The sequence below is a fragment of the Salmo trutta genome, chromosome 15, assembly GCF_901001165.1.
Source record: "Salmo trutta chromosome 15, fSalTru1.1, whole genome shotgun sequence".
NCBI lineage: Eukaryota > Metazoa > Chordata > Actinopteri > Salmoniformes > Salmonidae > Salmo > Salmo trutta.
The window spans coordinates 59,554,019-59,581,502 of NC_042971.1; the positions used below are offsets into that span (position 1 = coordinate 59,554,019).

The window sequence follows — 27,484 nt, forward strand, 5'->3', positions numbered from 1 at the left end:
CACCCTTTGCCTTGATGACAGCTTTGAACACTCTTGGGAACTGTGCACATTTTGGAGAGGTGTGTGGCCACTTGGAAACACCAGTTAGACCTCTCACTCAAACCCTTCTCATTTTTTGGTCTCATCTTACACCTACCCAGCATTACTGAATGTATCCAGAGTATTTTCAGATTTCGTTATCCACAAATGCAGCTAAAAGTACAGGAAATGTAAAATGCACATGAAATCAACAATCTAATGTTTGGATTCAGTCTTGTCAGGTGAACTGTTGTCCTCAACTTTAGTCTAATCATTTTCCCATAATCTCCAAACTGTTCCCTTTCAATTGCTACCATGGTTATGCATATGCTTTTCATATTTCTTCTGTGAGAGACATTTTAGCCCTATCCATATATGCCAATTTCCACAAGCATAAAGGGTTAAAAATGCATTGTCAGTCTTTGTAGATATTGATTTGTCATAATGTGATATTAGTCCATGTAACTAGTATCTAGGTTGGCACTACTAATTGTTCTGTTTTCTAACAGTCTTGTCATTCAGTGGAGGTTTGTGAACCGGGTCCAGAAACAGATGAATGCCTTCTTGGAGGTGAGTGTTGCTTTAACGGTATGCGGTAATACCTCTTGTTATTTGGTGACAGTGAAGCAGAATGATTTGTACCCAGACCAATAGGTGAACAGGCCTTGTTTTGAAGTGTAGAGAGACCATCTTTAGAAAGACTGTGTGGAGGTTTTGAGGTTTATATTATAACCGTCGTACTGCAGATAAAACTTCTAGCCACCTGATTTTGTTCAGTTGAAAGTCTGTACCTGTAGCAACTGAAGTTTGAGTAAATCTTGCATGTAATCACTCCAATAGTTGTTCAACATTGTGATTTACAGTTTTATTTCCCCCGTATTTTCGTCCAACAGGGATTCACTGAACTCACTCTCATCGACCTCATCAAGATATTTGATGAAAACGAGCTTGAGGTACAGTATTATTGTTTGTTGTTGTTTTGCCATCTTTATAGTGTTGGGATTTACACTCATATGCTCCGTCACGTGATTCATTGTTAGTTCTCAAACAACATTTTCAAACGTCGCACCAATAAATAGATTTAGATGTAGTTTCACTTTAAAGTGTATCGCTAAAACAGAAAACCAACATAATTAATTATTATGGTTTCGTGGTTGTTTAACCTTTTTTTTTTTGTGTCATTTAGCAGACGCTCTTATCCAGAGCGACTCACAGTAGTGAATGCATACATTTCATCCATTTTTTTTTTTCTTCCCGTACTGGGAAGAAAAATTCCTGCTCACATTCCTGCTCTAATTTGTGTCTATGGCAGATAAAGCACTGTGTGTAGGCTACATTTCATTCTATCTGTGTCTGTAGGCTACATTTCTGTCTGTGTGTCTGTAGGCTAAGTTTCTGTCTGTCTGACTGTAGGCTACATTTCATTCTATCTGTGTCTGTAGGCTAAGTGTCTGTCTGTCTGAATGTATGGCTACGTTTCTGTCTGTAGGCTACGTTTCTGACTGTAGGCTACGTTTCTGACTGTAGGCTACATTTCATTCTATCTGTGTCTGTAGGCTACATTTCTGTCTGTGTGACTGTAGCCTACGTTTCTGTCTGTCTGTAGGCTACGTTTCTGTCTGTCTGTAGGCTACGTTTCTGTCTGTCTGACTGTAGGCTACGTTTCTGTCTGTCTGACTGTAGGCTACGTTTCTGTCTGACTGTAGGCTACGTTTCTGTCTGTCTGACTGTAGACTACGTTTCTGTCTGTCTGACTGTAGGCTACGTTTCTGTCTGTCTGACTGTAGGCTACGTTTCTGTCTGACTGTAGGCTACGTTTCTGTCTGTCTGACTGTAGACTACGTTTCTGTCTGTCTGACTGTAGGCTACGTTTCTGTCTGTCTGACTGTAGGCTACGTTTCTGTCTGTCTGACTGTAGGCTACGTTTCTGTCTGTCTGACTGTAGGCTACGTTTCTGTCTGTCTGTAGGCTACGTTTCTGTCTGTCTGTCTGTAGGCTACGTTTCTGTCTGACTGTAGGCTACGTTTCTGTCTGTCTGACTGTAGGCTACGTTTCTGTCTGTCTGACTGTAGGCTACGTTTCTGTCTGTCTGACTGTAGGCTACGTTTCTGTCTGTCTGACTGTAGGCTACGTTTCTGACTGACTGTAGGCTACGTTTCTGTCTGACTGTAGGCTACGTTTCTGTCTGTCTGACTGTAGGCTACGTTTCTGTCTGTAGGCTACGTTTCTGTCTGACTGTAGGCTACGTTTCTGTCTGACTGTAGGCTACGTTTCTGTCTGTCTGACTGTAGGCTACGTTTCTGTCTGACTGTAGGCTACGTTTCTGTCTGTCTGTAGACTACGTTTCTGTCTGTCTGACTGTAGGCTACGTTTCTGTCTGTCTGACTGTAGGCTACGTTTCTGTCTGTCTGACTGTAGGCTACGTTTCTGTCTGTCTGACTGTAGGCTACGTTTCTGTCTGTCTGACTGTAGGCTACGTTTCTGTCTGTCTGACTGTAGGCTACGTTTCTGTCTGTCTGTAGACTACGTTTCTGTCTGTCTGACTGTAGGCTACGTTTCTGTCTGTCTGACTGTAGGCTACGTTTCTGTCTGTCTGACTGTAGGCTACGTTTCTGTCTGACTGACTGTAGGCTACGTTTCTGTCTGACTGACTGTAGGCTACGTTTCTGTCTGACTGTAGGCTACGTTTCTGTCTGACTGTAGGCTACGTTTCTGTCTGACCGTAGGCTACGTTTCTGTCTGTCTGACTGTAGGCTACGTTTCTGTCTGTAGGCTACGTTTCTGTCTGTCTGTCTGACTGTAGGCTACGTTTCTGTCTGACTGTAGGCTACGTTTCTGTCTGACTGTAGGCTACGTTTCTGTCTGTCTGTAGGCTACGTTTCTGTCTGTCTGACTGTAGGCTACGTTTCTGTCTGTCTGACTGTAGGCTACGTTTCTGTCTGTCTGACTGTAGGCTACGTTTCTGTCTGTCTGACTGTAGGCTACGTTTCTGTCTGTCTGTAGGCTACGTTTCTGTCTGACTGTAGGCTACGTTTCTGTCTGACTGTAGGCTACGTTTCTGTCTGTAGGCTACGTTTCTGTCTGACTGTAGGCTACGTTTCTGTCTGACTGTAGGCTACGTTTCTGTCTGACTGTAGGCTACGTTTCTGTCTGTCTGACTGTAGGCTACGTTTCTGTCTGTCTGACTGTAGACTACGTTTCTGTCTGACTGTAGGCTACGTTTCTGTCTGTCTGACTGTAGGCTACGTTTCTGTCTGTAGGCTACGTTTCTGTCTGTCTGACTGTAGGCTACGTTTCTGTCTGACTGTAGGCTACGTTTCTGTCTGTCTGACTGTAGGCTACGTTTCTGTCTGACTGTAGGCTACGTTTCTGTCTGACTGTAGGCTACAATTCTGTCTGTCTGTCTGTAGGCTACGTTTCTGTCTGTCTGTAGGCTACGTTTCTGTCTGACTGTAGGCTACGTGTCTGTCTGTCTGTAGGCTATGATTCTGTCTGTAGGCTACGTTTCTGTCTGTCTGTCTGTAGGCTACGTGTCTGTCTGTCTGTAGGCTACGATTCTGTCTGTCTGTAGGCTACGTTTCTGTCTGTCTGTAGGCTACGTTTCTGTCTGTCTGACTGTAGGCTACGTTTCTGTCTGTCTGACTGTAGGCTACGTTTCTGTCTGTCTGACTGTAGGCTACGTTTCTGTCTGTCTGTAGGCTACGTTTCTGTCTGACTGTAGGCTACGTTTCTGTCTGACTGTAGGCTACGTTTCTGTCTGTCTGACTGTAGGCTACGTTTCTGTCTGTAGGCTACGTTTCTGTCTGACTGTAGGCTACGTTTCTGTCTGACTGTAGGCTACGTTTCTGTCTGACTGTAGGCTACGTTTCTGTCTGACTGTAGGCTACGTTTCTGTCTGTCTGACTGTAGACTACGTTTCTGTCTGACTGTAGGCTACGTTTCTGTCTGTCTGACTGTAGGCTACGTTTCTGTCTGTAGGCTACGTTTCTGTCTGTCTGACTGTAGGCTACGTTTCTGTCTGACTGTAGGCTACGTTTCTGTCTGTCTGACTGTAGGCTACGTTTCTGTCTGTCTGACTGTAGGCTACGTTTCTGTCTGACTGTAGGCTACGTTTCTGTCTGACTGTAGGCTACAATTCTGTCTGTCTGTCTGTAGGCTACGTTTCTGTCTGTAGGCTACGTTTCTGTCTGACTGTAGGCTACGTGTCTGTCTGTCTGTAGGCTATGATTCTGTCTGTAGGCTACGTTTCTGTCTGTCTGTCTGTAGGCTACGTGTCTGTCTGTCTGTAGGCTACGATTCTGTCTGTCTGTAGGCTACGTTTCTGTCTGTCTGTAGGCTACGTTTCTGTCTGTCTGTAGGCTACGTTTCTGTCTGTCTGACTGTAGGCTATGTTTCTGTCTGTCTGACTGACTGTAGGCTACGTTTCTGTCTGACTGTAGGCTACGTTTCTGTCTGTCTGACTGTAGGCTACGTTTCTGTCTGTCTGACTGTAGGCTACGTTTCTGTCTGTAGGCTACGTTTCTGTCTGTCTTTTCTGTAGGATCGTTCCACCTTAAAAAGCACAAGAAATGGTATTTTGACACTGACCATCTCAAATTGTTCTGATAAGATAAACATTATTTTGTTGAATTATAATTTGATCTCTGAGAAATGAAGCTATTTGATTGCACCCAAATTGTCCATTTCAATTTATAATACAATTTATAATAGTATAATATTCAATAAATATAGTACCCAACATTCGATTTGCACAAAAACCTCTTAACAATGATTTAAGATGTGATGAATCCAAATAAATGGTCAAACGCCGCACACCCAACGGCCAGTATACAGTATCAGTTTTCTATGTTTGACAAGTAGTACGAAGCTGTGGCTTAGAGTATTGTTTATTCATACTGTCATTTATTTTCTGTGAATTTTGGTGATGGTTTTTGGGGTGGGGTGGGATAAGTGTGTGGTTTGGGAGGTCCGTGTGCGGCATTTGCCCATTTTATTTGGATTCTTCACATCTTAATTATTGTCAAGAATACGTTTTTGTGCAAATCAGATGTTGGGTACTATATTTATTGAATATTATATGAATCCTATCAATTGAAATGGACAATTTGGGTTCAGTCAATTAGCTACATTTCTCAGAGTTCAAATCGTCTTTCAACTAAATGATGTTGCAGGAATGCTTATCTTATCTGTTTCTAACTACAGAAACCATTTCAGAACAATCTGAGATTGTGGGTGTCTTGGCTTGCTGAAATAACATGGAATGACCCTGTAGGCTAAAGGAACCATGGGTTTCTCTGTCTCTGTTGTCTAAGGGCCCCTGTGTTTGGATGTTAGAAACCCAGAATGATGCTGCTTCTTAATACCTAACCTGTGGTCTCTAGAAAAGAGTGATCAACAATATTATTCTGAGTGCTGTCATTTCTGTATGTTAGTTGGCCAGTATGTTGAGTGATAGAGATCTTTTATATTGGTGTTGTGTGTTTTCCCTAGCTGTTGATGTGTGGTCTGGGTGACGTGGATGTGAATGACTGGAGACGACACACTGTCTACAAGAACGGATACTGTCCCAACCACCCAGTTATACAGTGGTTCTGGAAGGTAAGACAGGCCTCGCTCTCTCTCTCTCTCTCTCGCCCTCTTACTCTCTCTCTCTCTCTCTCTCTCTCTCTCTCTCTCACACTCACTCTCACACTCACTCACTCACTCAGTCACTCAGTCACTCACTCACTCACACCTATGTTTAGCCCAGCAATGTGTGTGAAAGGTTACATCAGTCCTAATGAAACATTATCTGTGTGGGTGGGTTAATATCCAGCAGGAGAAACACTGAACTACTCAGACCACCAGTTGTTGTTACCAATCATTAATGAGAGGGAAATAATTCACCACATACGACTTACATGTATCATTCAGTTGACACGGTAGTCAATTATTTTTGGGGCCAAAACCTGTGTAGGGTTTAAAGATCAAAGTCTGTTTTGTTTAAACAGGTCATGTTTTCTCTGATAAAAGAGTAGGTCAGAGTAGTACTTGGCCTGGTTATCTGCCCTGTCACTCTATCTGGGTCCACCAGCACTTTTAACACACACACACACACACACACACACACACAGAACAGAGGAGAACCCCCCCAGTCCAGATGGTCTGATTCAGAGGACTGGTTTAAACAGATTCTGGACAGTAATAGTGTCATGTGCCCCAGAGTCCTTTTGGGATATTGTTTTGCTAGTTAGCTTCAGATGCATGTTTGTCTCATTAGAAGTTGAAGGACCTACACCAGGAATGAGTCACCTCAGTGAAACCTATAACCCACCCAAGGGGATAAATAATTGTATTGAATTGAATGTGTGTCCAGTTCCAACATCCTAATGTGTTTAGTTCTGTGTGTCCCACCCTGCAGGCTGTCCTGCTGATGGATGCTGAGAAGAGGATCCGTCTGCTTCAGTTTGTCACCGGGACGTCCAGAGTCCCTATGAACGGCTTTGCTGAACTCTATGGTGAGAGATGGCAACTCAATGCTTACAGTAGGCTAGGATAGCTGTTTATGAACAGGGCTGTGTAGTAACAGCAATGTACAGCCCAATAGTACACTTCTCTGTGTTCCATCCATAACTGCACTGGTACTGTGTGTTTTAGTACCACTTCTGTCTTCTCTCATGTCATGTCAGGTTCCAATGGGCCTCAGTTGTTCACCATTGAGCAGTGGGGAACAGCTGATAAGCTGCCCAGAGCACACACCTGGTATGTATTGATCTTACAGTTTGTCTTCCCTCTGACAAGTTGATTGAATCTGTAATAGATTGGTCTGGTTAAACTACTTTTATGAAGTAGTGAACATGACATTTGTGAAACATGAAAAATCTCACATTGTACAGTACATTCTGAAAGTATTCAGACCCCTTGACCTTTTTCACATTTCGTTACGTTACAGCCTTATTCTAAAATTGATAATTTTCCCCCTCATCAATCTACACACAATACCCAATAATGACAAAGAGAAAACAGGTTTTTAGAATTTCTTGCTAATTAATTAAATAAATAAAAACATACCTTATTTACATAAGTATTCAGACCTTTTCCCATGAGACTTGAAATTGAGCTCATATGCATCCTGTTTCCATTGATCATCCTTGAGATGTTTCTACAATTTGATTGGAGTCCACCTGTGGTAAATTCAATTGATTTGACATGATTTGTAAAGGCGCACAACCGTTTATATAAGGTCCCACAGATGATGTCATGTCAGAGCAAAAACCAAGCCATGAGGTCGAAGGAATTGTCCGTAGAGCTCCGAGACAGGATTGTGTCGAGGCACAGATCTGGGGAAGGGTACCAAAAAAGGTCTGCTGCATTGAAGGTCCCCAAGAACACAGTGGCCTCCATCATTCTTAAATGGAAGGAGTTTGGAACCACCAAGACTCTTCCTAGAGCTGGACGCCCAGCCAAACTGAGCAATTGGGCCAGAAGGGCCTTGGTCAGGGAGGTGACCAAGAACCCGATGGTCACTCTGACAAAGCTCCAGAGTTCCTCTGTGGAGATGGGAGAACCTTCCAGAAGGACAACCATCTCTGCAGCACTCCACCAATCAGGCCTTTATGGCAGAGTGGCCAGACGGAAGCCACTTCTCAGTAAAAAGGCACATGACAGCCCACTTGGAGTTTGTAAAGGACTCTGACCATGAGAAACAAGATTCTCTGGTCTGATGAAACCAAGATTGAATTATTTGGCCCGAATGCCAACCGTCACATCTGGAAGAAACCTGGCACCATCCCTACGATGTACATGGTGTTGGCAGCATCATGTTGTGGGGATGTTTTTCAGCGGCAGGGACTAGAAGACTAGTCAGGGTCGAGGGAAAGCTGAACGGAGCAAAGTACAGAGCGATCCTTGATGAAAACCTGCTCTAGAGCACTCAGGACCTTAGACTGGGGTGAAGGTTCACCTTCCAACAGGACAACGACCCTAAGTACACAGCCCAGACAACACAGGAGGAGATTCGGGACAGGTCTCTGAATGTCCTTGAGTGGCCCAGCAAGAACCTGGACCTGAACCAGATCAAACATCTCTGGAGAGACCTGAAAATAGCTGTCCAGCGACGCTCCCCATCCAACCTGACAGAGCTTGAGAGGATCTGCAGAGAAGAATGGGAGAAACTCCCCAAATACAGGTGTGTCAAGCTTGTAGCGTCATACCCAACAAGACTCAAGGCTGTAATCGCTGCCAAAGGTACTTCAACAAAGTACTGAGTAAAGGATCGGAATACTTATGTACATTTTTACATAAAAAACAGTTTTTGCTTTGTCATTATGGGGTATTATGTGTAGATTGATGAGTGGGGAAAAAAACTATTTAATCAATTTTTCAATAAGGCTGTAACGTAACCAAATGTGGAAAAAGTCACTGTGTCTGAATACTTTCTGAATGTACTGTGTTTTCTATGGGTTGTCGATATGATGATTTACTATTCTACAATTTATAGTCTGTTTCATTTGAGTGTTTCCATTATTTCGCCCTGGTATTAATATCACATTATCCTCTATAAATGTATCCTGAATAAATCAGACTGCTGTGAGAGATAACAAATCCTGTGATTCTCTTCTCCAGCTTCAACAGGCTGGACCTGCCTACCTACGAGTCGTTTGATGACCTCCGAGAGAGGCTGCTGATGGCTGTGGAGAACGCTCAAGGCTTCGAGGGTGTCGATTAAACTAACGTCAGCCATCTTGGTTGAATACCACCACAGAGACGACACACCACCACAGGACAGAACGTTTAAAAACCAACTGCCACAGAACGTTAAAAAAACAACAACTGACTAACTGCCATTCTACAGCTGCAGACCGTGGCCGTAGCAGGGTCATCCTGCAAGCATGTTATATGCACATGATCAACCACCGAGGTTACTTTGAGACTGTAGTGAATGTGACAGAGACAACGAGCCTTGTCTGTCTTCTCCTATGTCAAGGTGCTGGGGAACATGGCCACTACAGTGCAGCCAATGCAAAACACTGCACCCCTGTCTGAAATCTGCAGTGCTGGAATCTCTGATGCTTTTCAATATGAATATCTCTCCTGTTGTTGTATTTGACACCCACCATCCCTGTGACTTCACTGTGCTGTGGAGTGCATAGCCTTAACCTGCTGGTTACTGCATTCTGTATGAAAGGAATCAAATTACTACTCCTCTCTCTAAGTTAACCTGCTGGTTACTGCATTGTGTATATATAATCACTGATCGATTGGAATCCTGCATTGATCAATCACTACTTAACTCCTCTCCAGGTTACCTTACTGCTACAGTACTACACTACCAGATAACCTTAGGAATGCTAACCAATCACAGATTCACTAATGAGGATATAAGCCTAGCCGTGTCTCTCTCACTGTTCGACTACTATGCCTGCCTGGTCCCACCTCTCTCCCTACTTCTCCCTCCCTTCCTCTCTCTCCCTTTCTCTTCTCTCTCTTTCCCCCTCTCTCTCTTCTCTCTCTCTTTCCCCCTCTCTCTCTCTCTCTCTCCCTCCCTCCCTCCCTCCCTCCCTCCCTCCCTCCCTCCCTCCCTCCCTCCCTCCCTCTACCTGTCTGTAGAATCAGGTCTATCCACCAGGGAAATGCACGGGGCTTTTTCTCACTACAAGGACTCGTTATTATTTTATTTTGCAAGCCAAGAAGGAACGGGATAATTTTTATTTGAATTTTAATATCGTTATTATTATCATTCTTATGGAAAACACACTTCTGACTTATTTGTACCGATGATAAACGTTGTTTACTATTTTGACTGTGTATAAGAAGACTGTAAATCTGGCCATTGGAAACAATGATATTAGGGTGACTTAAATAATAACATGGTTATTGTAGTGCTATGAAAACAGCATGAAAATGTTATCTTGTGTTTGCTTATTCTCCTTGGTTTAAACTAAGATCCTTCTTGGGATAAAAAGGAACCATTTTGTGAACTCAGAGGTTTTCCTCACAATGGTAATATCAATACTGTTATGCTTATCCTTCCCTGTTTATAATGCTGTAAATTCATTTCTTGAAAAACATTTAGAAATTGTTTCATTATTATAAATACATGTATAACATTTAATAATAAAGTATTAATAATGATTAACACATGAACATGAACTGTGAGAGGTGGCTGTGATTTGCCACTAATAGAAGAGCAGCAAGTTCTTCCAATAGAACATGTCTGTTGTGTTCCAAATACCACCCTATTCCCTATAATAGTGCATTACTTTTGACCAGAGCCCTATGGGCCCTGGTCAGAGAGCCCTATGGGCCCTGGTCAGAGGGCCCTACGGGCCCTGGTCAGAGAGCCCTACGGGCCCTGGTCAGAGAGCCCTATGGGCCCTGGTCAGAGAGCCCTTATGGGCCCTGGTCAGAGAGCCCTATGGGCCCTGGTCAGAGAGCCCTATGGGCCCTGGTCAGAGAGCCCTATGGGTCCTGGTCAGAGAGCCCTATGGGCCCTGGTCAGAGAGCCCTATGGGCCCTGGTCAGAGAGCCCTATGGGCCCTGGTCAGAGAGCCCTATGGGCCCTGGTCAGAGAGCCCTATGGGTCCTGGTCAGAGAGCCCTATGGGTCCTGGTCAGAGAGCCCTATGGTCCTGGTCAGAGGGCCCTATGGTCCCTGGTCAGAGAGCCCTATGGGTCCTGGTCAGAGAGCCCTATAGGCCCTGGTCAGAGAGCCCTATAGGCCCTGGTCAGAGAGCCCTATGGGCCCTGGTCAGAGAGCCCTATCGGTCCTGGTCAGAGGGGCCTTTGGGCCCTGGTCAAAAGTGGTGCACTAAGTAACAGGGTGCCATTTGCGATGCAGACTTGGTTTTGGCTTGTTTTGGTATTGTTTATTTTCTTATTTTTTAACACCACTAAACCTAAAGGGCACTTTATCCATCACACTAAGGTCATGATGCCTACCTGCCTGTCGTATGTCTTTTATCATTAACTTGAATGTGATTTATTTTTCATTGAGAAGAGCACCTGTTTACCCCGGTGCAATATCTAAATGATGTCCCAATTGGCACCCTATTCCCAATGTAGTGCACTACTTTTGACCAGAGCTCTATGGGCCTTAGTCAAAAGTAGTGCACTATATAGGGAATAGGGTGCCATTTGGGCTTATACCAATAGTCTTGTAAATCTGCCTGCTGCTAATATAAAGTGACAGTCGTGAAGAATGGATCTTCACACTCGTCCTCCTCTCTCTCTCTCTCTCTTCCTCTCCTCCTCTCCGTTATCTGTTCATCCCTCTGTTCCTGCTCCACTAAGTGGTTCACTAGATTCCTCCCTCTCCTTATGTACTTGTTTTTTAGGGGTTGTTCTGTTTTATTAATGGGGAAAATTAAAAGTTCACTTTTGTTAAATTCCACAACTCCACAACAAGCCCTTGCGGTTCATATAACTTGAGTCAAATTAAAACTGAAACATGGAAACTCAGTGTTGTTGCGTGAAATGGTTCTTGTTTTAACATCCAATAATACTTATTAGAGTTTTCTGTTGACTTTGGGTACGTCGTTTTAGGTGAAAATGCACCCAAAAAAGGCCTCAGAGTTTAACTGCTTAAGTACCCCTAATTTTCCCATGTTATTTAACATAGTGTTTCGGATATTACATTTTGAGACAATGCTCTCCCTTTAACAATTATAGTGGTTTTCTGTTCCATTTATTTATGCAATAGCAAACGTTTCCCAACATTCCACTGTTTAAGCTCGCAGGTTTTACTTTAAACCAACTTCCCTTGACCAGAATAAAGTGGTCATGTCCTTGACTTTTCCAGGAAGAAGAGAGCAGCTATTGTGACATTTCATTATGAGTACTGGGCAGAAGTCTAGCTATATTGTGACATTTCATTGTGAGTACTGGGCAGAAGTCTAGCTATATTGTGACATTTCATTGTGAGTACTGGGCAGAAGTCTAGCTATATTGTGACATTTCATTGTGAGTACTGGGCAGAAGTCTAGCTATATTGTGAGGACTGGGCAGAAGTCTAGCTATATTGTGACATTTCATTGTGAGTACTGGGCAGAGTCTAGCTATATTGTGAGTACTGGGCAGAAGTCTAGCTATATTGTGACATTTCATTGTGAGTACTGGGCAGAAGTCTAGCTATATGGTGACATTTCATTGTGAGTACTGGACAGAAGTCTAGCTATATGGTGACATTTCATTGTGAGGACTGGGCAGAAGTCTAGCTATATGGTGACATTTCATTGTGAGTACTGGACAGAAGTCTAGCTATATTGTGACATTTCATTGTGAGTACTGGGCAGAAGTCTAGCTATATGGTGACATTTCATTGTGAGTACTGGACAGAAGTCTAGCTATATGGTGACATTTCATTGTGAGGACTGGGCAGAAGTCTAGCTATATGGTGACATTTCATTGTGAGTACTGGGCAGAAGTCTAGCTATATTGTGAGGACTGGGCAGAAGTCTAGCTATATGGTGACATTTCATTGTGAGTACTGGGCAGAAGTCTAGCTATATTGTGAGGACTGGGCAGAAGTCTAGCTATATTGTGAGGACTGGGCAGAAGTCTAGCTATATTGTGACATTGCATTGTGAGGACTGGGCAGAAGTCTAGCTATATTGTGACATTTCATTGTGAGGACTGGGCAGAAGTCTAGCTATATTGTGACATTTCATTGTGAGTACTGGGCAGAAGTCTAGCTATATTGTGAGGACTGGGCAGAAGTCTAGCTGTATTGTGAGTACTGGGCAGAAGTCTAGCTATATTGTGAGTACTGGGCAGAAGTCTAGCTATATTGTGACATTTCATTGTGAGTACTGGGCAGAAGTCTAGCTATATGGTGACATTTCATTGTGAGTACTGGACAGAAGTCTAGCTATATGGTGACATTTCATTGTGAGGACTGGGCAGAAGTCTAGCTATATTGTGACATTTCATTGTGAGTACTGGGCAGAAGTCTAGCTATATGGTGACATTTCATTGTGAGTATTGGGCAGAAGTCTAGCTATATTGTGAGTACTGGGCAGAAGTCTAGCTATATTGTGACATTTCATTGTGAGTACTGGGCAGAAGTCTAGCTATATTGTGAGTACTGGGCAGAAGTCTAGCTATATTGTGACATTTCATTGTGAGTACTGGGAATAAGTCTAGCTATATTGTGAGGACTGGGCAGAAGTCTAGCTGTATTGTGAGTACTGGGCAGAAGTCTAGCTATATTGTGAGTACTGGGCAGAAGTCTTGCTATATTGTGACATTTCATTGTGAGTATTGGGCAGAAGTCTAGCTATATTGTGAGGACTGGGCAGAAGTCTAGCTATATTGTGACATTTCATTGTGAGTACTGGGCAGAAGTCTAGCTATATGGTGACATTTCATTGTGAGTACTGGGCAGAAGTCTTGCTATATTGTGAGTACTGGGCAGAAGTCTAGCTATATTGTGAGTACTGGGCAGAAGTCTTGCTATATTGTGAGTACTGGGCAGAAGTCTAGCTATATTGTGAGTACTGGGCAGAAGTCTTGCTATATTGTGAGTACTGGGCAGAAGTCTAGCTATATTGTGACATTTCATTGTGAGGACTGGGCAGAAGTCTAGCTATATTGTGACATTTCATTGTGAGTACTGGGCAGAAGTCTAGCTATATTGTGACATTTCATTGTGAGTACTGGGCAGAAGTCTAGCTATATTGTGAGGACTGGGCAGAAGTCTAGCTATATTGTGAGGACTGGGCAGAAGTCTAGCTATATTGTGGGGACTGGGCAGAAGTCTAGCTATATTGTGAGGACTGGGCAGAAGTCTAGCTATATTGTGACATTTCATTGTGAGTACTGGGCAGAAGTCTAGCTATATTGTGAGGACTGGGCAGAAGTCTAGCTATATTGTGACATTTCATTGTGAGGACTGGGCAGAAGTCTAGCTATATGGTGACATTTCATTGAGTGTCATATCATTTCGTAAAGACAAATGCCTAGGCATACATTACACAAAGCTGTTGATGATGCTGTGAGGCAGGTGTGTGCGTGCAAGTGTTTTTTGTTTCGGTGAAGGAAACCCAGTTCATTCACACGGGCGATCTAGGACTTTATGTGTTCCAAGGACGAGCAAATAAAATCAGCCTGTTTGTCCTGGCACATGTTATCAAGCCCCCTCGCTAGCTCTCTCTGTCTCTCACAAATAAACCAGGGGCCAGAAATCCTTCCAGCAACACGGCTGTTTTTATAAAACTAGAGAGGACAGCTGGGTGTAAACTGCTGCACAACTGCACTGTCACCAACTGGTAGTAACACTTTTTATTTTCAATGAAAGATATTTAGTAAGAGAAGTACTGAGCGTACCCAAGGTGGTGTGTCGTTTCAATCAGTGACCTATCAATGAGCCACAGGTTTCTGGATTAACTTGACCTCAGTTGACCTCTTTTGGGACTAGATATTGTAACACAGAAAAATGCTCAGAGTAACATCAATTACATTTTGACATACACTACATGAGCAGTATGTGGACACCTGCTCGTACAACATCTCATTCCAAAATCATGGGTGTTAATATGGAGTTGTTCCCCCCTTTGCTGCTGTAACAGCCTCCACTCTTCTGGGAAAGCTTTCCACTAGATGTTGGAACATTGCTGTGGGGACTTGCTTACATTCAGCCTCGAGCATTAGTGAGGTCGGGCAATGATGTTGGGCAATTAGGTCTGGCTCGCAGTCGGCGTTACAATTCATCCCAAAGGTGTTCGATGGGGTTGAGGTCAGGGCTCTGTGCAGGCCAGTCAAGTTCTTCAACACCGATCTCGACAAACCATTTCTGTATTGACCTCGCTCTGTGCACTGGGGCATTGTCATGCTGAAACAGGAAAGGGCCTTCCCCAAACTGTTGCCACAAAGTTGGAAGCACAGAATCGTCTAGAATGTCGTATGCTGTAGCGTTAAGATCTCCCTTCACTGGAACTAAAGGGCCTGACCCATGAAAAACAGCCCCAGACAATTATTCCTCCTCCACCAAACTTTACAGTTGGCACAATGCATTCGGGCAGGTAGTGTTCTCCTGGCATCTGCCAAACCCAGATTTGTCCAGCCAGATGGTGAAGCGTGATTCATCACTCCAGAGAATGCGTTTCCACTGCTCCAGAGTCCAATGGCGGCGAGCTTTACACCACTCCAGCCGACGCTTGGCATTGCGCATGGTGATCATAGGCATGTGTGCAGCTGCTCGGCCATGGAAACCCATTTCATGAAGCTTCCAACAAACAGTTATTGCACTGATATTGCTTCCAGAGGCAGTTTGGAACTCGGTAGTGAGTGTTGCAACCGAAGACAGGTGATTTTTACGCACTAAGCGCCTACCACTTCAAGGCTGAGCCGTTGTTGCTCCTAGACATTTTCACTTAACAATAACAGCACTTACAGTTGACCGGTGCAGCTCTAGCAGGGCAGAAATTTGATAAACTGACTTGTTGGAAAGGTGGCATCTTATGACGGTGCCACGTTGAAAGTCACTGAGCTCTTCAGTAAGGCCATTTTACTGCCATTGTTTGTCTATGGAGATTACATGGCTGTGTACACCTGCCAGCTATGGGTGTGGCTAAAATAGCCGAATCCACTAATTTGAAAGGGTGTCCACATACTTTTGTGTATATATAGTGTATCATGTACACTGTGTGCTGACTTTTCTTTGGGGAAAGCTTGTTGTTGGAGATGTGAAAAGGTAAATAGTATGATTATTGTTCACAAGATCACATCATTAAGAGTACCAACATACTGTAAGTCACAACAAATGTGGTTTATTTGAATATTAATTAATTGTCAGATCTGTTATGACAGTTTGTAAACAACGGCTGAAGGTAAGATTTCGAGATTCTTCTCTCATCCCTGACCCCAGGCCATGTCCAACTTTTCAAAGTCAAGCTGTCGACAATTTGAATTGTTCATACTGCAGGTTACAGTAGACTAGAGGATGGTGACAGGCAAGGGGACTTTGTGTAAGACTTCAGAAGAACACTGCACCATGCAGACAGTGATATGTACAGTTCCGTCGTACTAAGATAACATCTGTGGTCGTATGGGGTTTCGTGTTCTCTCATTGGCATGAGGATCAGGCTCTTCACTGGTATTAGATCCTTAAAAAAAACACTAAGCACACAAAAAGATGGTGGGCAATACATGCAATGAATGGAAAGTAAAGTTGCTACCTTACAGTTCCTGTCTTTATAATTATAGTTTCTGTAAATTACAGTTACAAAGATATTGTGTAAGATAGTGTCTTTATGAGTAATAGCTGAATGTGAAATAGGTACTGTAGATGCCTGCCTGTCTACCCCTACCAGGTTAGTGTGTTGGTGCCCCCTCCTCCACTACTTAGTCAGGGTCAATCGATACTTCTCTGCCGCTTATCACTGAGGGGAATTAACTGTTCGTCCATACAACCCCCTTCTGGCTACATAAAGGGAGGTGAAGGGAAAGCAACATTCCCAAATGCTGACTGTCTCTCTGTCCACACACCTGCACCTCTCCACAGACCACAGACCTGCGTCAACCCACCATGGACTGCTGCAGACCGGACTGGACCTGTAGGGCTACCTGGTCTTTACTGAAGAGCCTGGATGAGACGGTACAAAGAAAGAGACACATGCTTTGTCTAAAATGGCACCACTTGAGCATACAGGGAAAATGGTGTCGTTTTGGATGCACTCAGAGAGAAAGAGGGCAGTCCTGTCCTGGGGCCTATAGAGAGGGAGTGGAACGACGAGAGATGCCAAGACGGTCCACCAACAAGTAGTCTCACGGTGAGTTACCGTAGGATCTCAAGGAGCACGTCATCTAGTGGTAATCAGAAACTAACACAAGTCTACACCATCAAAGAGGGGGAATTGGTGTATTTCGTACTAGACCGGACGAGACTGCATCGGACTAGACTGGATCGGACTGGACCGGACTAGACCGACTGCTCCGTCTGACAAGCGGCAGGTTTATTCACATTGCTGAGTAGAGCCTTACTGCAGATGGATGAATGGTCACAGAAGCTCATAATGTGAGGAGAAATGAGCCTTTACACGGCAGACCTGTACATCCTACTGTAGTACACCTGTATATATCTTTATATACTACTTCCTACTATAGTACACTTGTATACATCTGTATATCTTTATATACTACTTCCTGCTGTAACACAACTGAATATATCTTTACATATTTATATATTATATCCTACTGTAGTACAGTTGTATATATCTTTATATATTTATGTACTACTTCCTACTGTAGCACAACTGAATATATCTTTATGTACTACTTCCTGCTGTAACACAACTGAATATATCTTTATATACTACTTCCTACTGTAATACACCTGTATATATCTTTATATACTATATTCTACTGTAGTACACCTGTGCCTTCGGAAAGTATTCAGACCCCTTGACTTATTCCACATTTTGTTATGTTACAGCCTTATTCTAAATTTGATTTTTTTTTAAATGTAATCCTCAGCAATATACACACAATACCCCATATTGACAAAACGTACACAGGTTTCTACATTGTTTTGCAAATGTATTACAAATATAGAAACAGAAATACCTTATTTACATAAGTTGCACATCGATCACACACACCTGTCTATATAAGGTCCCACAGATGACAGAGCAAAAACCAAGCCATGTCGAAGGAATTTTTCGTAGAGCTCCGAGACAGGATTGTGTCGAGGCACATATCTGGGGAAGGGTACCAAAAAATGCCTGCAGCATTGAAGGTCCACAATAATACAGTGGCCTCCATCATTCTTAAATGGAAGAAGTTTGGAACCACCAAGACTCTTCATAGAGTTGGCCACCCGGCCAAACTGAGCAATCGGGGGAGTTGGGCCTTGGTCAGAGAGTCTGTACTGTGACATGGCTGTCTCACTAGTTATCAGTCTAAATTCATTTTAAGACTGAAATACTATTTGTAGGTGGTCATTTCTACATTGAAACACATCCAACAGCCTATGAAATTCACCAGGGACAAATGTACAATAGATGACTAATTTCTCTCTATCTCCCCCCACATCCCAGATATTCCCTCCCTCCATCTTTATCCTCCGAAGCTGTGGAGTGTGACAATGGTGTTTGTGTCCTCTGCTGTCAAACGCCATTATTACACTATATAGCTACGGTGAGAAGAGAACAGCGTCACAGCGACCCCATGTCCTGAGGTCAGTCAAACAGAGATAATGGAGGTGAAGTAAGGGTCACACCGTCCATGGCCATATATCCTGGTTGGTTAACTCAATGCGCTTTGGTTCTCTCTTCACAGGCCTTGAATCTTGTTGTTGCTGGTTTGATAGGGGATTGTTGTTGCATGTTTTCCTCCTACCCACCATGGGAAATAAGGTAATAAACTAAATACAGAGAGCACATAAAGTTTGTTGTTTGAGTAAAGTTTGGCTGGATGAGATTTTAATATGACTAGTCGTGATTGGTCACATGCTGACTGCAATGTAAGTGATTACAGATTTTTTTTAAACATGAAGCTTCAGATGCTTGCTGACCCATTTCCTTCTCTGCCTACATGTTATACTGTGTTACTAATGCACAGACATCTTTAAGAGATAAGATACATGACCCATTGTGTTTTCGTGTGATGCTGGAGGAAAACGGTATTGCGTCCTCTGTGCTGTCTATGTTGTTGTCAATGAAACCAAATTAAAAACAAATCTCTACTTACATAATGTTGGTCTTTGGTGTCTAGTTTAATGGCTGTAGGACATGACCTTTCACACTTCGGAAGTTTAAATTCCAATAAAGTTGAGTGTTTCAGTGAGAATCACTAGGCAGAAAAACAACACTTCCTGGGACACAAACAGGGAGCCTACAGTGTTAATGGGGACATTGGTTTTCAGACAATCACAGGAGGTTGGTGGCACCTTAATTGGGGAGGAGGGGCTCATGGTAATGGCTGGAGTGGAATCTGTGGAATGGTATCAAATACATCAAAAACATGGTTTCCAGGTGTTTGATACCATTCCATTCTCTCTGTTCCAGGCCATTATTATGAGCCGTCCTCCCCTCAGCAGCCTCCACTGCAGCAGAAGGGGGAAGAAAAACTACAAGGAAACCATGAATAAAGTCAAGCGAACCTGCCGGTTCCAAGTGGGAAAAAGCATCTGCTTTCTTTTTCAAATAGAAATAACAGCATTCTCCGTGCACCTTAATTGATACATTTATAAGACCTAAATAAATGAGTAATCCGTTTGGAGAAGTGGACTGTGTAACCAGCCGTATGGAAGCAAACTGAAAATCATATCAACATGAAATGTATTGTGTCCACATTGAAATAGGACATAAATAGCTGTGCCATTGCGATTTTAATTGCGTGCCCTTGTGATTTTCTTGGATGACATTTGGAGACCCAAGCTACAGGCTTTTGAAGGTGCTGAAACTGCTGAGTTGATGTTCGCGTTTTAGAATGTTTGGATTATATGCCCGAGTTTTTCTCTGTTTTGATTTACAATTTGTATCATGTTAAATATTAGCCACTATCGTTAGCCACCGTCAGTAATACCCACATATATTTATTTTTGCATCATTTCATTCCATTTACCTTTCTTTCCCCTGTCACGTCCTTGTAAATTGTTTCTGAGGCTCCCTAGTATTATTGGATTATATTAGGCTAACGTTGTGCAATAATTGGGGGCCACGTAACGTAGCCTGTTTGCGTCATTATAGAACTCAGCCTGCACATAGCAGGTTAAACCTGGAGCCTGGCGCACGGTTCAAGATGACTGGACGCTTGATGATTAGTGAGAGTTAGGCTGGATTTTATTGTTCAAACCTTATTGTACACTTTTTTCCACCTTCCAATATTTCATGTATTGAACTTGACTATGACAACATTCAGGATGAATGTTTTACTCATCAATATATTCTGTGCATAAAGGCTCTCCAAACCGTTTATTTTATTCATACATAGTCTATTTCCTAACCCCCAAATGTGCCTAAATAATCTACAAGATCAAAGTGTTTTTAAATCTACCAGTTGGTGCTGAAAAAGAGACAAATAGATGGCTGTCTTTCATTGATTCCTACAGTATATTCTGTATTTAAGATACATGTACTGAAAACCCCACTGAATGAAAAGTTCACGAGAAAATCTGTTGGCCAGCAAGTGGGAGGGTTTTCAGTGGTTGAATGACATTTATTCAGAGCGTGCAAGGTAGCCACACCCACAGAGGCAACTGAATACGTTAAGTCTGAATACCAAATACTGAGAAGTGTTTAGGAAAAACATACATTCATAAATCGGTATCAGGGCCCTACATGACTCACATTCACTTGAGAGTGCTGCGCCACCAACATCACAAGATAATATATAACTTATCAAACATCACAAGCAAAGCTCCAGAGAAGTATTACACTCTAATAAAAATGGAAAAGGCAATATCCGATTACATATAACCCAATATCCATATGGTGATTTGGATCATTTGTTTTGTATTGAATCGGAGAGACAGTATGAATGAATACCTCCGCTGGACGATTACTCAGACATGGCGGACATTGTTTACTGTAGCCTAGCGCTGAGGTAGCTCAAAATGCCGGCAGATGGCGATATTGAGTCGTTTTATCTCTGAGGCAGACTGCAGGGGCAGCATAGCTCGAGGCATTCTGGCCTGACCAAGCACATCAGACAGCTGGCTTGGGATGTCAAGAGGAGGAGATCTCAGGGGGCGAAGTGGTGTTCTCTCACTCTGACTGGTCCTTCATTATTCTGTCACTGTCACTGTACGTGTGTTGCAGGCTACTACCATATCGCTGCTATTGCAGTACCATTACCGTACCATCATATATTTTTCAGTTTGATACTGTACATCTTAAATATCTGTTATACATCATTTCAAAGTATTGGCAACCTCTAGTTACCTTACAACAACAAAAGACAAAATCAAAAACAAACGCATGTAACACAAATATATAAAATGTAGATTTTCACTCATCATGTACATCAAAGAAAATGCATAAAATTGTAGTCCTATGATTTATATAATTTCCTTGCAGTATGTATGTTCTTACACAATAATTATGTGTTTAAACGTGTCCTCAAAAAGTACCAAAAAATTAAATACACTAAAAGAATACCAACAAAACACAGAAGAAACAACATAGCCTATAGCTATGCTACCTCATCAAAGAGAGAAACAATACCAGAGATGGTAGAAACCTATTATCTCTGATTATATTGCCTCTTCGTTCTAATCATCACAACTTCATCACAGCGTGAGAAATACATGGGAGAACCTATTCAACTGAATGAGACAAGCCCTTCATGGTTGACAGCAGCAGATCCTCTCTAGGTAGATTGACTGAAGAGTACTGGCAGACGTCTATGACACTTCAGGACATCTTCAGTACATTTATTCATACAGCCGTACTTCCATTGACCCAACAGTCTCTTTATACACCAGATAGACAAGCACGTATCCGGGTAGTGCTCTAGTGTATTGTAGATCAGGTTTATTCATTGGGCGATATTCCCCAGTATCAAATCTGTTAGGTCTACTATCAGGTCTCTCTTGTAAAAATAGATTCTTATCTGAATGAGACAATGTTAAAATGTAAAGGCCCTCCTCCTATCAGGATTTGCTCTTCACGGTGGGTCCGATAGTCTTTTTAGTCTTTGTGGCAGGTTGAGTAGGCTTGGGTTTAGGGACCACAGTCTTTTTGGGTTTTGGCTGTAAAGACTTGAGTCCAAGGATCTCACAGTACTTGTTGCACAGATGCAAGGCTTTGAACTGATCAATGAATGACGTGGCACAGTTTCCCTTGAACCCCTTGTATCTAGAGAACAAAAAAAGAACCAGACATTGCATGTGGTTTGTGAGGCGTAATGTACAATACACACAGGTGAAAACAGTGTTTGTATCGTTTTGATTTAAACCATCAGGTTTTGTATTATATTTATTTTTCACTACTCACCCTTTCTTACACGTGGCTATTCCAACATCTGTCAATCTCATGCCAACTCCTACAATGAAACGAGAAAAAATTAAATATCAGTCATTCAAGTTATTTACAAAGCCCTTTTTTAAGCAGCAGTTGTCACACATGCTTATACAGTAAATATATGATTTATATTTCTAATCTCGTACTTTCTTCGCACTGCTGTTAAGTACAGTAGCCAGACTGGACCTTGGCTCACTGTGCAGATGCGGTAACCTACCTTGCATGTCAGTGACGAGCAGGTTACCCTCAGTCTTGTGGTAGACCCAGTGCTGGAAAGTACAACACTTCTGTCCTGCCTCTGAGTCTCTCCTCTTCAGGTTGATCTCCTTCCCATCCCGAACAGAGTACTTGACAAACTCCCCCATCAGCTCCTCTTCCAGGGTGGCATACGGGATGTCGTTAGACGGGCGGTGGACCAGGTATATTGGAATAATCCTGGAAGGGGGAGAGAAGAGGATGAAACAGGAAGGTTACTGTTTTGCATATTTCACTGGAACAAAAAGATGTCATGTTTTTGCTTTAACAGAGAGATCGGAACACAAGGTGAGCTGGAGTGAAGTTTAGGGGTTAAATTGAGTGGGACACAAGGACACAACGGCAGGAGAAAAGATGTCATCTAGGGATTTGACACTGGGATTTACAGGCTCACACCCCGCCAGATGATGATGTGACAGCGATGACATCATACTCACTCTGGAACCTCTCCGAAGGCTTCCTGTGTCTGGGCCACGGCTGTCCAGACCTTGATGTACTCTCTGGCTGTGTTCTGAACATGGCACTCCTGGAATCACACAATACACATATGTTAAATCTGAGCAGTTCTGCTGATGGTTACAACAAAGTTCAGGAAGTGACTGAATTGAAATGAAATTGACCCCAACCCTGGGTCAGAGTATTACACAATGCCAAATAGTGAGAGTAACTGTTTTTCTGACCCTAGCCGTACCCCTGACCCTGTGTCTGGTGATATCAAGGTAAATAAACCCTCACCTCCACGGCCAGGTTATAGTTTTTCTGAACCAACTCCTCGTTGTTCTGGGTCCCGTAGCTGATAGCGTTGTGTACCTTGAGCACACAGTGGTGGCCCTGGGTGAAGACAGGCCCCATACCGGCCTTGAGCCTGGTCCGGAAGGCCCTTCGGTGCATACCCTCTCCAAAGTGTTCCTTCTCTGTCACCAGACTGGCTGGCTGGTTCTTATCAAAGTACTGCTCTGACAGGAAGTCCTCTTTGAACAACAGACAGGAACATTTCACATCCTCCTCTTCGCCTACTAGCTCAGTGGGAGCAGCTGAGGTAGAGAGTGGAATTCAGTCATTCAGAAAGAGCCTTTAATATAGCAAAAACATATTCAGATGCTTCCACAATGAATGACCTTTGAATGACCTCTGAACTTTTATTACCTAACACCTTGTCTCAGATGTATACTGTATATCAAACTGAAATTCAACATTAGATCGCTACTCACCTGTGGTGTTTTTCTGGGGATGAGCCAGGATGACAATCTCACTCAGCACTGTGAAAGAGACAGACAGAAACAATGGGGGCTGTTAACTTCCAAAATATGTTTGTATTTCGCTGTTTTTATTGTGAGAGCCCTGTTGAGTAAGATTTACAATATATTCATTGCACATGGCAAATAAAACCAGAAATTTGAAACTTGGATGTGAGTGTGACGTGGTGAGGAGGTAGTCTAACATGTCTTACCCTCGTAGGTGAGGAGGTAGTCTAACATGTCTTACCCTCGTAGGTGAGGAGGTAGTCTAACATGTCTTACCCTCGTAGGTGAGGAGGTAGTCTAACATGTCTTACCCTCGTAGGTGAGGAGGTAGTCTAACGTGTCTTACCCTCGTAGGTGAGGAGGTAGTCTAACGTGTCTTACCCTCGTAGGTGAGGAGGTAGTCTAATGTGTCTTACCCTCGTAGGTGAGGAGGTAGTCTAATATGTCTTAGCCTCGTAGGTGAGGAGGTAGTCTAACATGTCTTACCCTCGTAGGTGAGGAGGTAGTCTAACGTGTCTTACCCTCATAGGTGAGGAGGTAGTCTAACGTGTCTTACCCTCGTAGGTGAGGAGGTAGTCTAACATGTCTTACCCTCGTAGGTAGTCTAACGTGTCTTACCCTCGTAGGTAGTCTAATATGTCTTACCCTCGTAGGTGAGGAGGTAGTCTAATGTATCTTACCCTCGTAGGTGAGGAGGTAGTCTAACATGTCTTACCCTCGTAGGTGAGGAGGTAGTCTAATGTATCTTACCCTCGTAGGTGAGGCGGTAGTCTAACGTATCTTACCCTCGTAGGTGAGGAGATAGTCTAACGTGTCTTACCCTCGTAGGTGAGGAGGTAGTCTAACGTGTCTTACCCTCGTAGGTGAGGAGGTAGTCTAACATGTCTTACCCTCGTAGGTAGTCTAATATGTCTTACCCTCGTAGGTGAGGAGGTAGTCTAACATGTCTTACCCTCGTAGGTAGTCTAACATGTCTTACCCTCGTAGGTGAGGAGGTAGTCTAACATGTCTTACTCTCGTAGGTAGTCTAACATGTCTTACCCTCGTAGGTGAGGAGGTAGTCTAATATGTCTTACCCTCGTAGGTGAGGAGGTAGTCTAACATGTCTTACCCTCGTAGGTAGTCTAACGTGTCTTACCCTCGTAGGTAGTCTAATATGTCTTACCCTCGTAGGTGAGGAGGTAGTCTAATGTATCTTACCCTCGTAGGTGAGGAGGTAGTCTAACATGTCTTACCCTCGTAGGTGAGGAGGTAGTCTAATGTATCTTACCCTCGTAGGTGAGGAGGTAGTCTAATATGTCTTACCCTCGTAGGTGAGGAGGTAGTCTAACATGTCTTACCCTCGTAGGTGAGGAGGTAGTCTAATGTATCTTACCCTCGTAGGTGAGGAGGTAGTCTAATGTATCTTACCCTCGTAGGTGAGGAGGTAGTCTAATGTATCTTACCCTCGTAGGTGAGGAGGTAGTCTAACATGTCTTACCCTCGTAGGTGAGGAGGTAGTCTAATGTATCTTACCCTCGTAGGTGAGGAGGTAGTCTAATGTATCTTACCCTCGTAGGTGAGGAGGTAGTCTAATGTATCTTACCCTCGTAGGTGAGGAGGTAGTCTAACATGTCTTACCCTCGTAGGTGAGGAGGTAGTCTAATGTATCTTACCCTCGTAGGTGAGGAGGTAGTCTAATGTATCTTACCCTCGTAGGTGAGGAGGTAGTCTAACGTGTCTTACCCTCGTAGGTGAGGAGGTAGTCTAACGTGTCTTACCCTCGTAGGTGAGGAGGTAGTCTAACGTGTCTTACCCTCGTAGGTGAGGAGGTAGTCTAACGTGTCTTACCCTCGTAGGTGAGGAGGTAGTCCAGGATGACAGAGCCATGGGAACAGAGGAGACTACAGCGGTACTTCCCCAGATCTTTATTGGAGGCCTTGGTGATGGTGAGGGACACTCTGCTCTCATCTCCAGCACTACACAGAGCAGAAAGGAAAGAATAAACCTTTAATCATTATTCTGAATTAACATAATCTATTCATACTAAGGCTTGTTCTCCAGTGTTTCCCAACCAGGGGCACTAGGACCTGTGGATACTTGGCCTATGAGACCATAGGCTCACTGGTAAAATGCATATGAGGGGGTACTTCAGGTGTATTCTGTGCAGATCAAAACTCAGTTGGTAGTACATTAATCGAAAAATTTTGAAAACCACTGCTCTATTAAACAACCCTGATGAAGGCAGCTTGCTGTCAAAACATTGATTCATTAATGAATCATGAAATTATTATATTGAGAGCAATAAAAGTCTGACTGGAGGCTATATTCCTTTCATTTCTTGGTCTCTGTTCAAAACATACATCTGACTCAACATACGTGTTGACTCACTTTCACTGTTTAGACATTATTCAACAATGTTATTTCTAAAAGTTGTATTATGTAAGTAGAGACAGATAATCTTACACAATAATCGTGACTGGCCGTATTCCAACTAAGTGGAGATTTCTGGAACAATAACAGCGATATAGCACCTGATGCACAGTTGAATCATAGCGTTACATAAAAACGTGACCTTCCTCCCACTCATGGCTGAATCATAATCACACATTGATGGGTTAATATCTGCCAAATATATTGCTACAGTAACTTACACTGAGAGAGAGCAACACCAAGTGTTCTTTCAAATAGTGTCGTGTCTCCAAAACCTCTCGTGGAGTACCCTCAGCTGTGATCTATACCATTACTATAATAGTACCCTAATTCAACTGAGCAAACTAATCGGCAACCCTTTAATTAGGAGGATCTGGTGTAGCTAGTTGGATCAGGTGTAGCTAGTTGGATCAGGTGTAGCTTGTTGGATCAGGTGTAGCTAGTTGGATCAGGTGTAGCCAGTTGGATCATGTGTAGCTAGTTGGATCATGTGTAGCTAGTTGGATCAGGTGTAGCTTGTTGGATCAGGTGTAGCTAGTTGGATCAGGTGTAGCCAGTTGGATCAGGTGTAGCCAGTTGGATCATGTGTAGCTAGTTGGATCAGGTGTAGCTAGTTGGATCAGGTGTAGCTAGTTGGATCAGGTGTAGCTAGTTGGATCAGGTGTAGCTAGTTGGATCAGGTGTAGCTAGCTGGATCTGGTGTAGCTAGTTGGATCAGGTGTAGCTAGTTGGATCAGGTGTAGCCAGTTGGATCAGGTGTAGCCAGTTGGATCAGGTGTAGCCAGTTGGATCAGGTGTAGCTAGTTGGATCAGGTGTAGCCAGTTGGACCAGGTGTAGCCAGTTGGATCAGGTGTAGCTAGTTGGATCAGGTGTAGCTAGTTGGATCAGGTGTAGCTAGCTGGATCTGGTGTAGCTAGTTGGATCAGGTGTAGCTAGTTGGATCAGGTGTAGCTAGTTGGATCAGGTGTAGCCAGTTGGATCAGGTGTAGCCAGTTGGATCAGGTGTAGCTAGTTGGATCAGGTGTAGCCAGTTGGACCAGGTGTAGCCAGTTGGATCAGGTGTAGCTAGTTGGACCAGGTGTAGCTAGTTGGATCAGTTGTAGCCAGTTGGACCAGGTGTAGCCAGTTGGATCAGGTGTAGCTAGTTGGATCAGGTGTAGCTAGTTGGATCTGGTGTAGCCAGTTGGACCAGGTGTAGCCAGTTGGATCAGGTGTAGCTAGTTGGACCAGGTGTAGCTAGTTGGATCAGGTGTAGCTAGTTGGATCAGGTGTAGCTAGTTGGATCAGGTGTAGCTAGCTGGATCTGGTGTAGCTAGTTGGATCATGTGTAGCTAGTTGGACCAGGTGTAGCCAGTTGGATCAGGTGTAGCCAGTTGGATCAGGTGTAGCTAGTTGGACCAGGTGTAGCCAGTTGGATCTGGTGTAGCCAGTTGGACCAGGTGTAGCCAGTTGGATCAGGTGTAGCTAGTTGGACCAGGTGTAGCTAGTTGAATCAGGTGTAGCTAGTTGGATCAGGTGTAGCTAGTTGGATCAGGTGTAGCTAGTTGGATCAGGTGTAGCTAGCTGGATCTGGTGTAGCTAGTTGGATCATGTGTAGCTAGTTGGACCAGGTGT

The 27,484-nt window shown here is 43.4% G+C and overlaps 2 protein-coding genes and 1 long non-coding RNA gene across 13 annotated transcripts in view; 2 read left to right on the forward strand and 1 right to left on the reverse strand.

The window, feature by feature from the left end:
* The window catches only part of nedd4l (NEDD4 like E3 ubiquitin protein ligase), a 109,544-nt gene extending 100,721 nt beyond the window's left edge, over nt 1-8,823 (forward strand). For all 11 annotated transcript variants that reach the window (XM_029692374.1, XM_029692375.1, XM_029692376.1 and 8 more), the window contains 6 exons: nt 528-588; nt 912-971; nt 5,509-5,616; nt 6,419-6,515; nt 6,687-6,759; nt 8,623-8,823. In XM_029692374.1, coding sequence (XP_029548234.1) covers nt 528-588; nt 912-971; nt 5,509-5,616; nt 6,419-6,515; nt 6,687-6,759; nt 8,623-8,725 — 502 coding nt within the window. In that variant the 3' untranslated portion in view covers nt 8,726-8,823. The remainder of the gene's footprint in view (nt 1-527; nt 589-911; nt 972-5,508; nt 5,617-6,418; nt 6,516-6,686; nt 6,760-8,622) is intronic.
* Nucleotides 8,824-16,384: 7,561 nt separating this feature from the next.
* Nucleotides 16,385-19,327, forward strand: LOC115149471 (uncharacterized). The gene is made up of 2 exons (XR_003866877.1): nt 16,385-16,765; nt 19,001-19,327. It is a non-coding gene; the product is annotated as an uncharacterized LOC115149471 (long non-coding RNA).
* An 805-nt stretch (nt 19,328-20,132) lies between these two features.
* The window catches only part of alpk2 (alpha-kinase 2), a 28,031-nt gene continuing 20,679 nt past the window's right edge, over nt 20,133-27,484 (reverse strand). The window contains exons 5-11 of the mRNA XM_029692378.1: nt 25,288-25,415; nt 23,425-23,472; nt 22,949-23,247; nt 22,651-22,739; nt 22,176-22,393; nt 21,932-21,980; nt 20,133-21,793 (exon numbers count right to left, since the gene is read on the reverse strand). Of these exons, the coding sequence (XP_029548238.1) occupies nt 21,589-21,793; nt 21,932-21,980; nt 22,176-22,393; nt 22,651-22,739; nt 22,949-23,247; nt 23,425-23,472; nt 25,288-25,415 (1,036 nt within the window). The 3' untranslated portion in view covers nt 20,133-21,588. The remainder of the gene's footprint in view (nt 21,794-21,931; nt 21,981-22,175; nt 22,394-22,650; nt 22,740-22,948; nt 23,248-23,424; nt 23,473-25,287; nt 25,416-27,484) is intronic.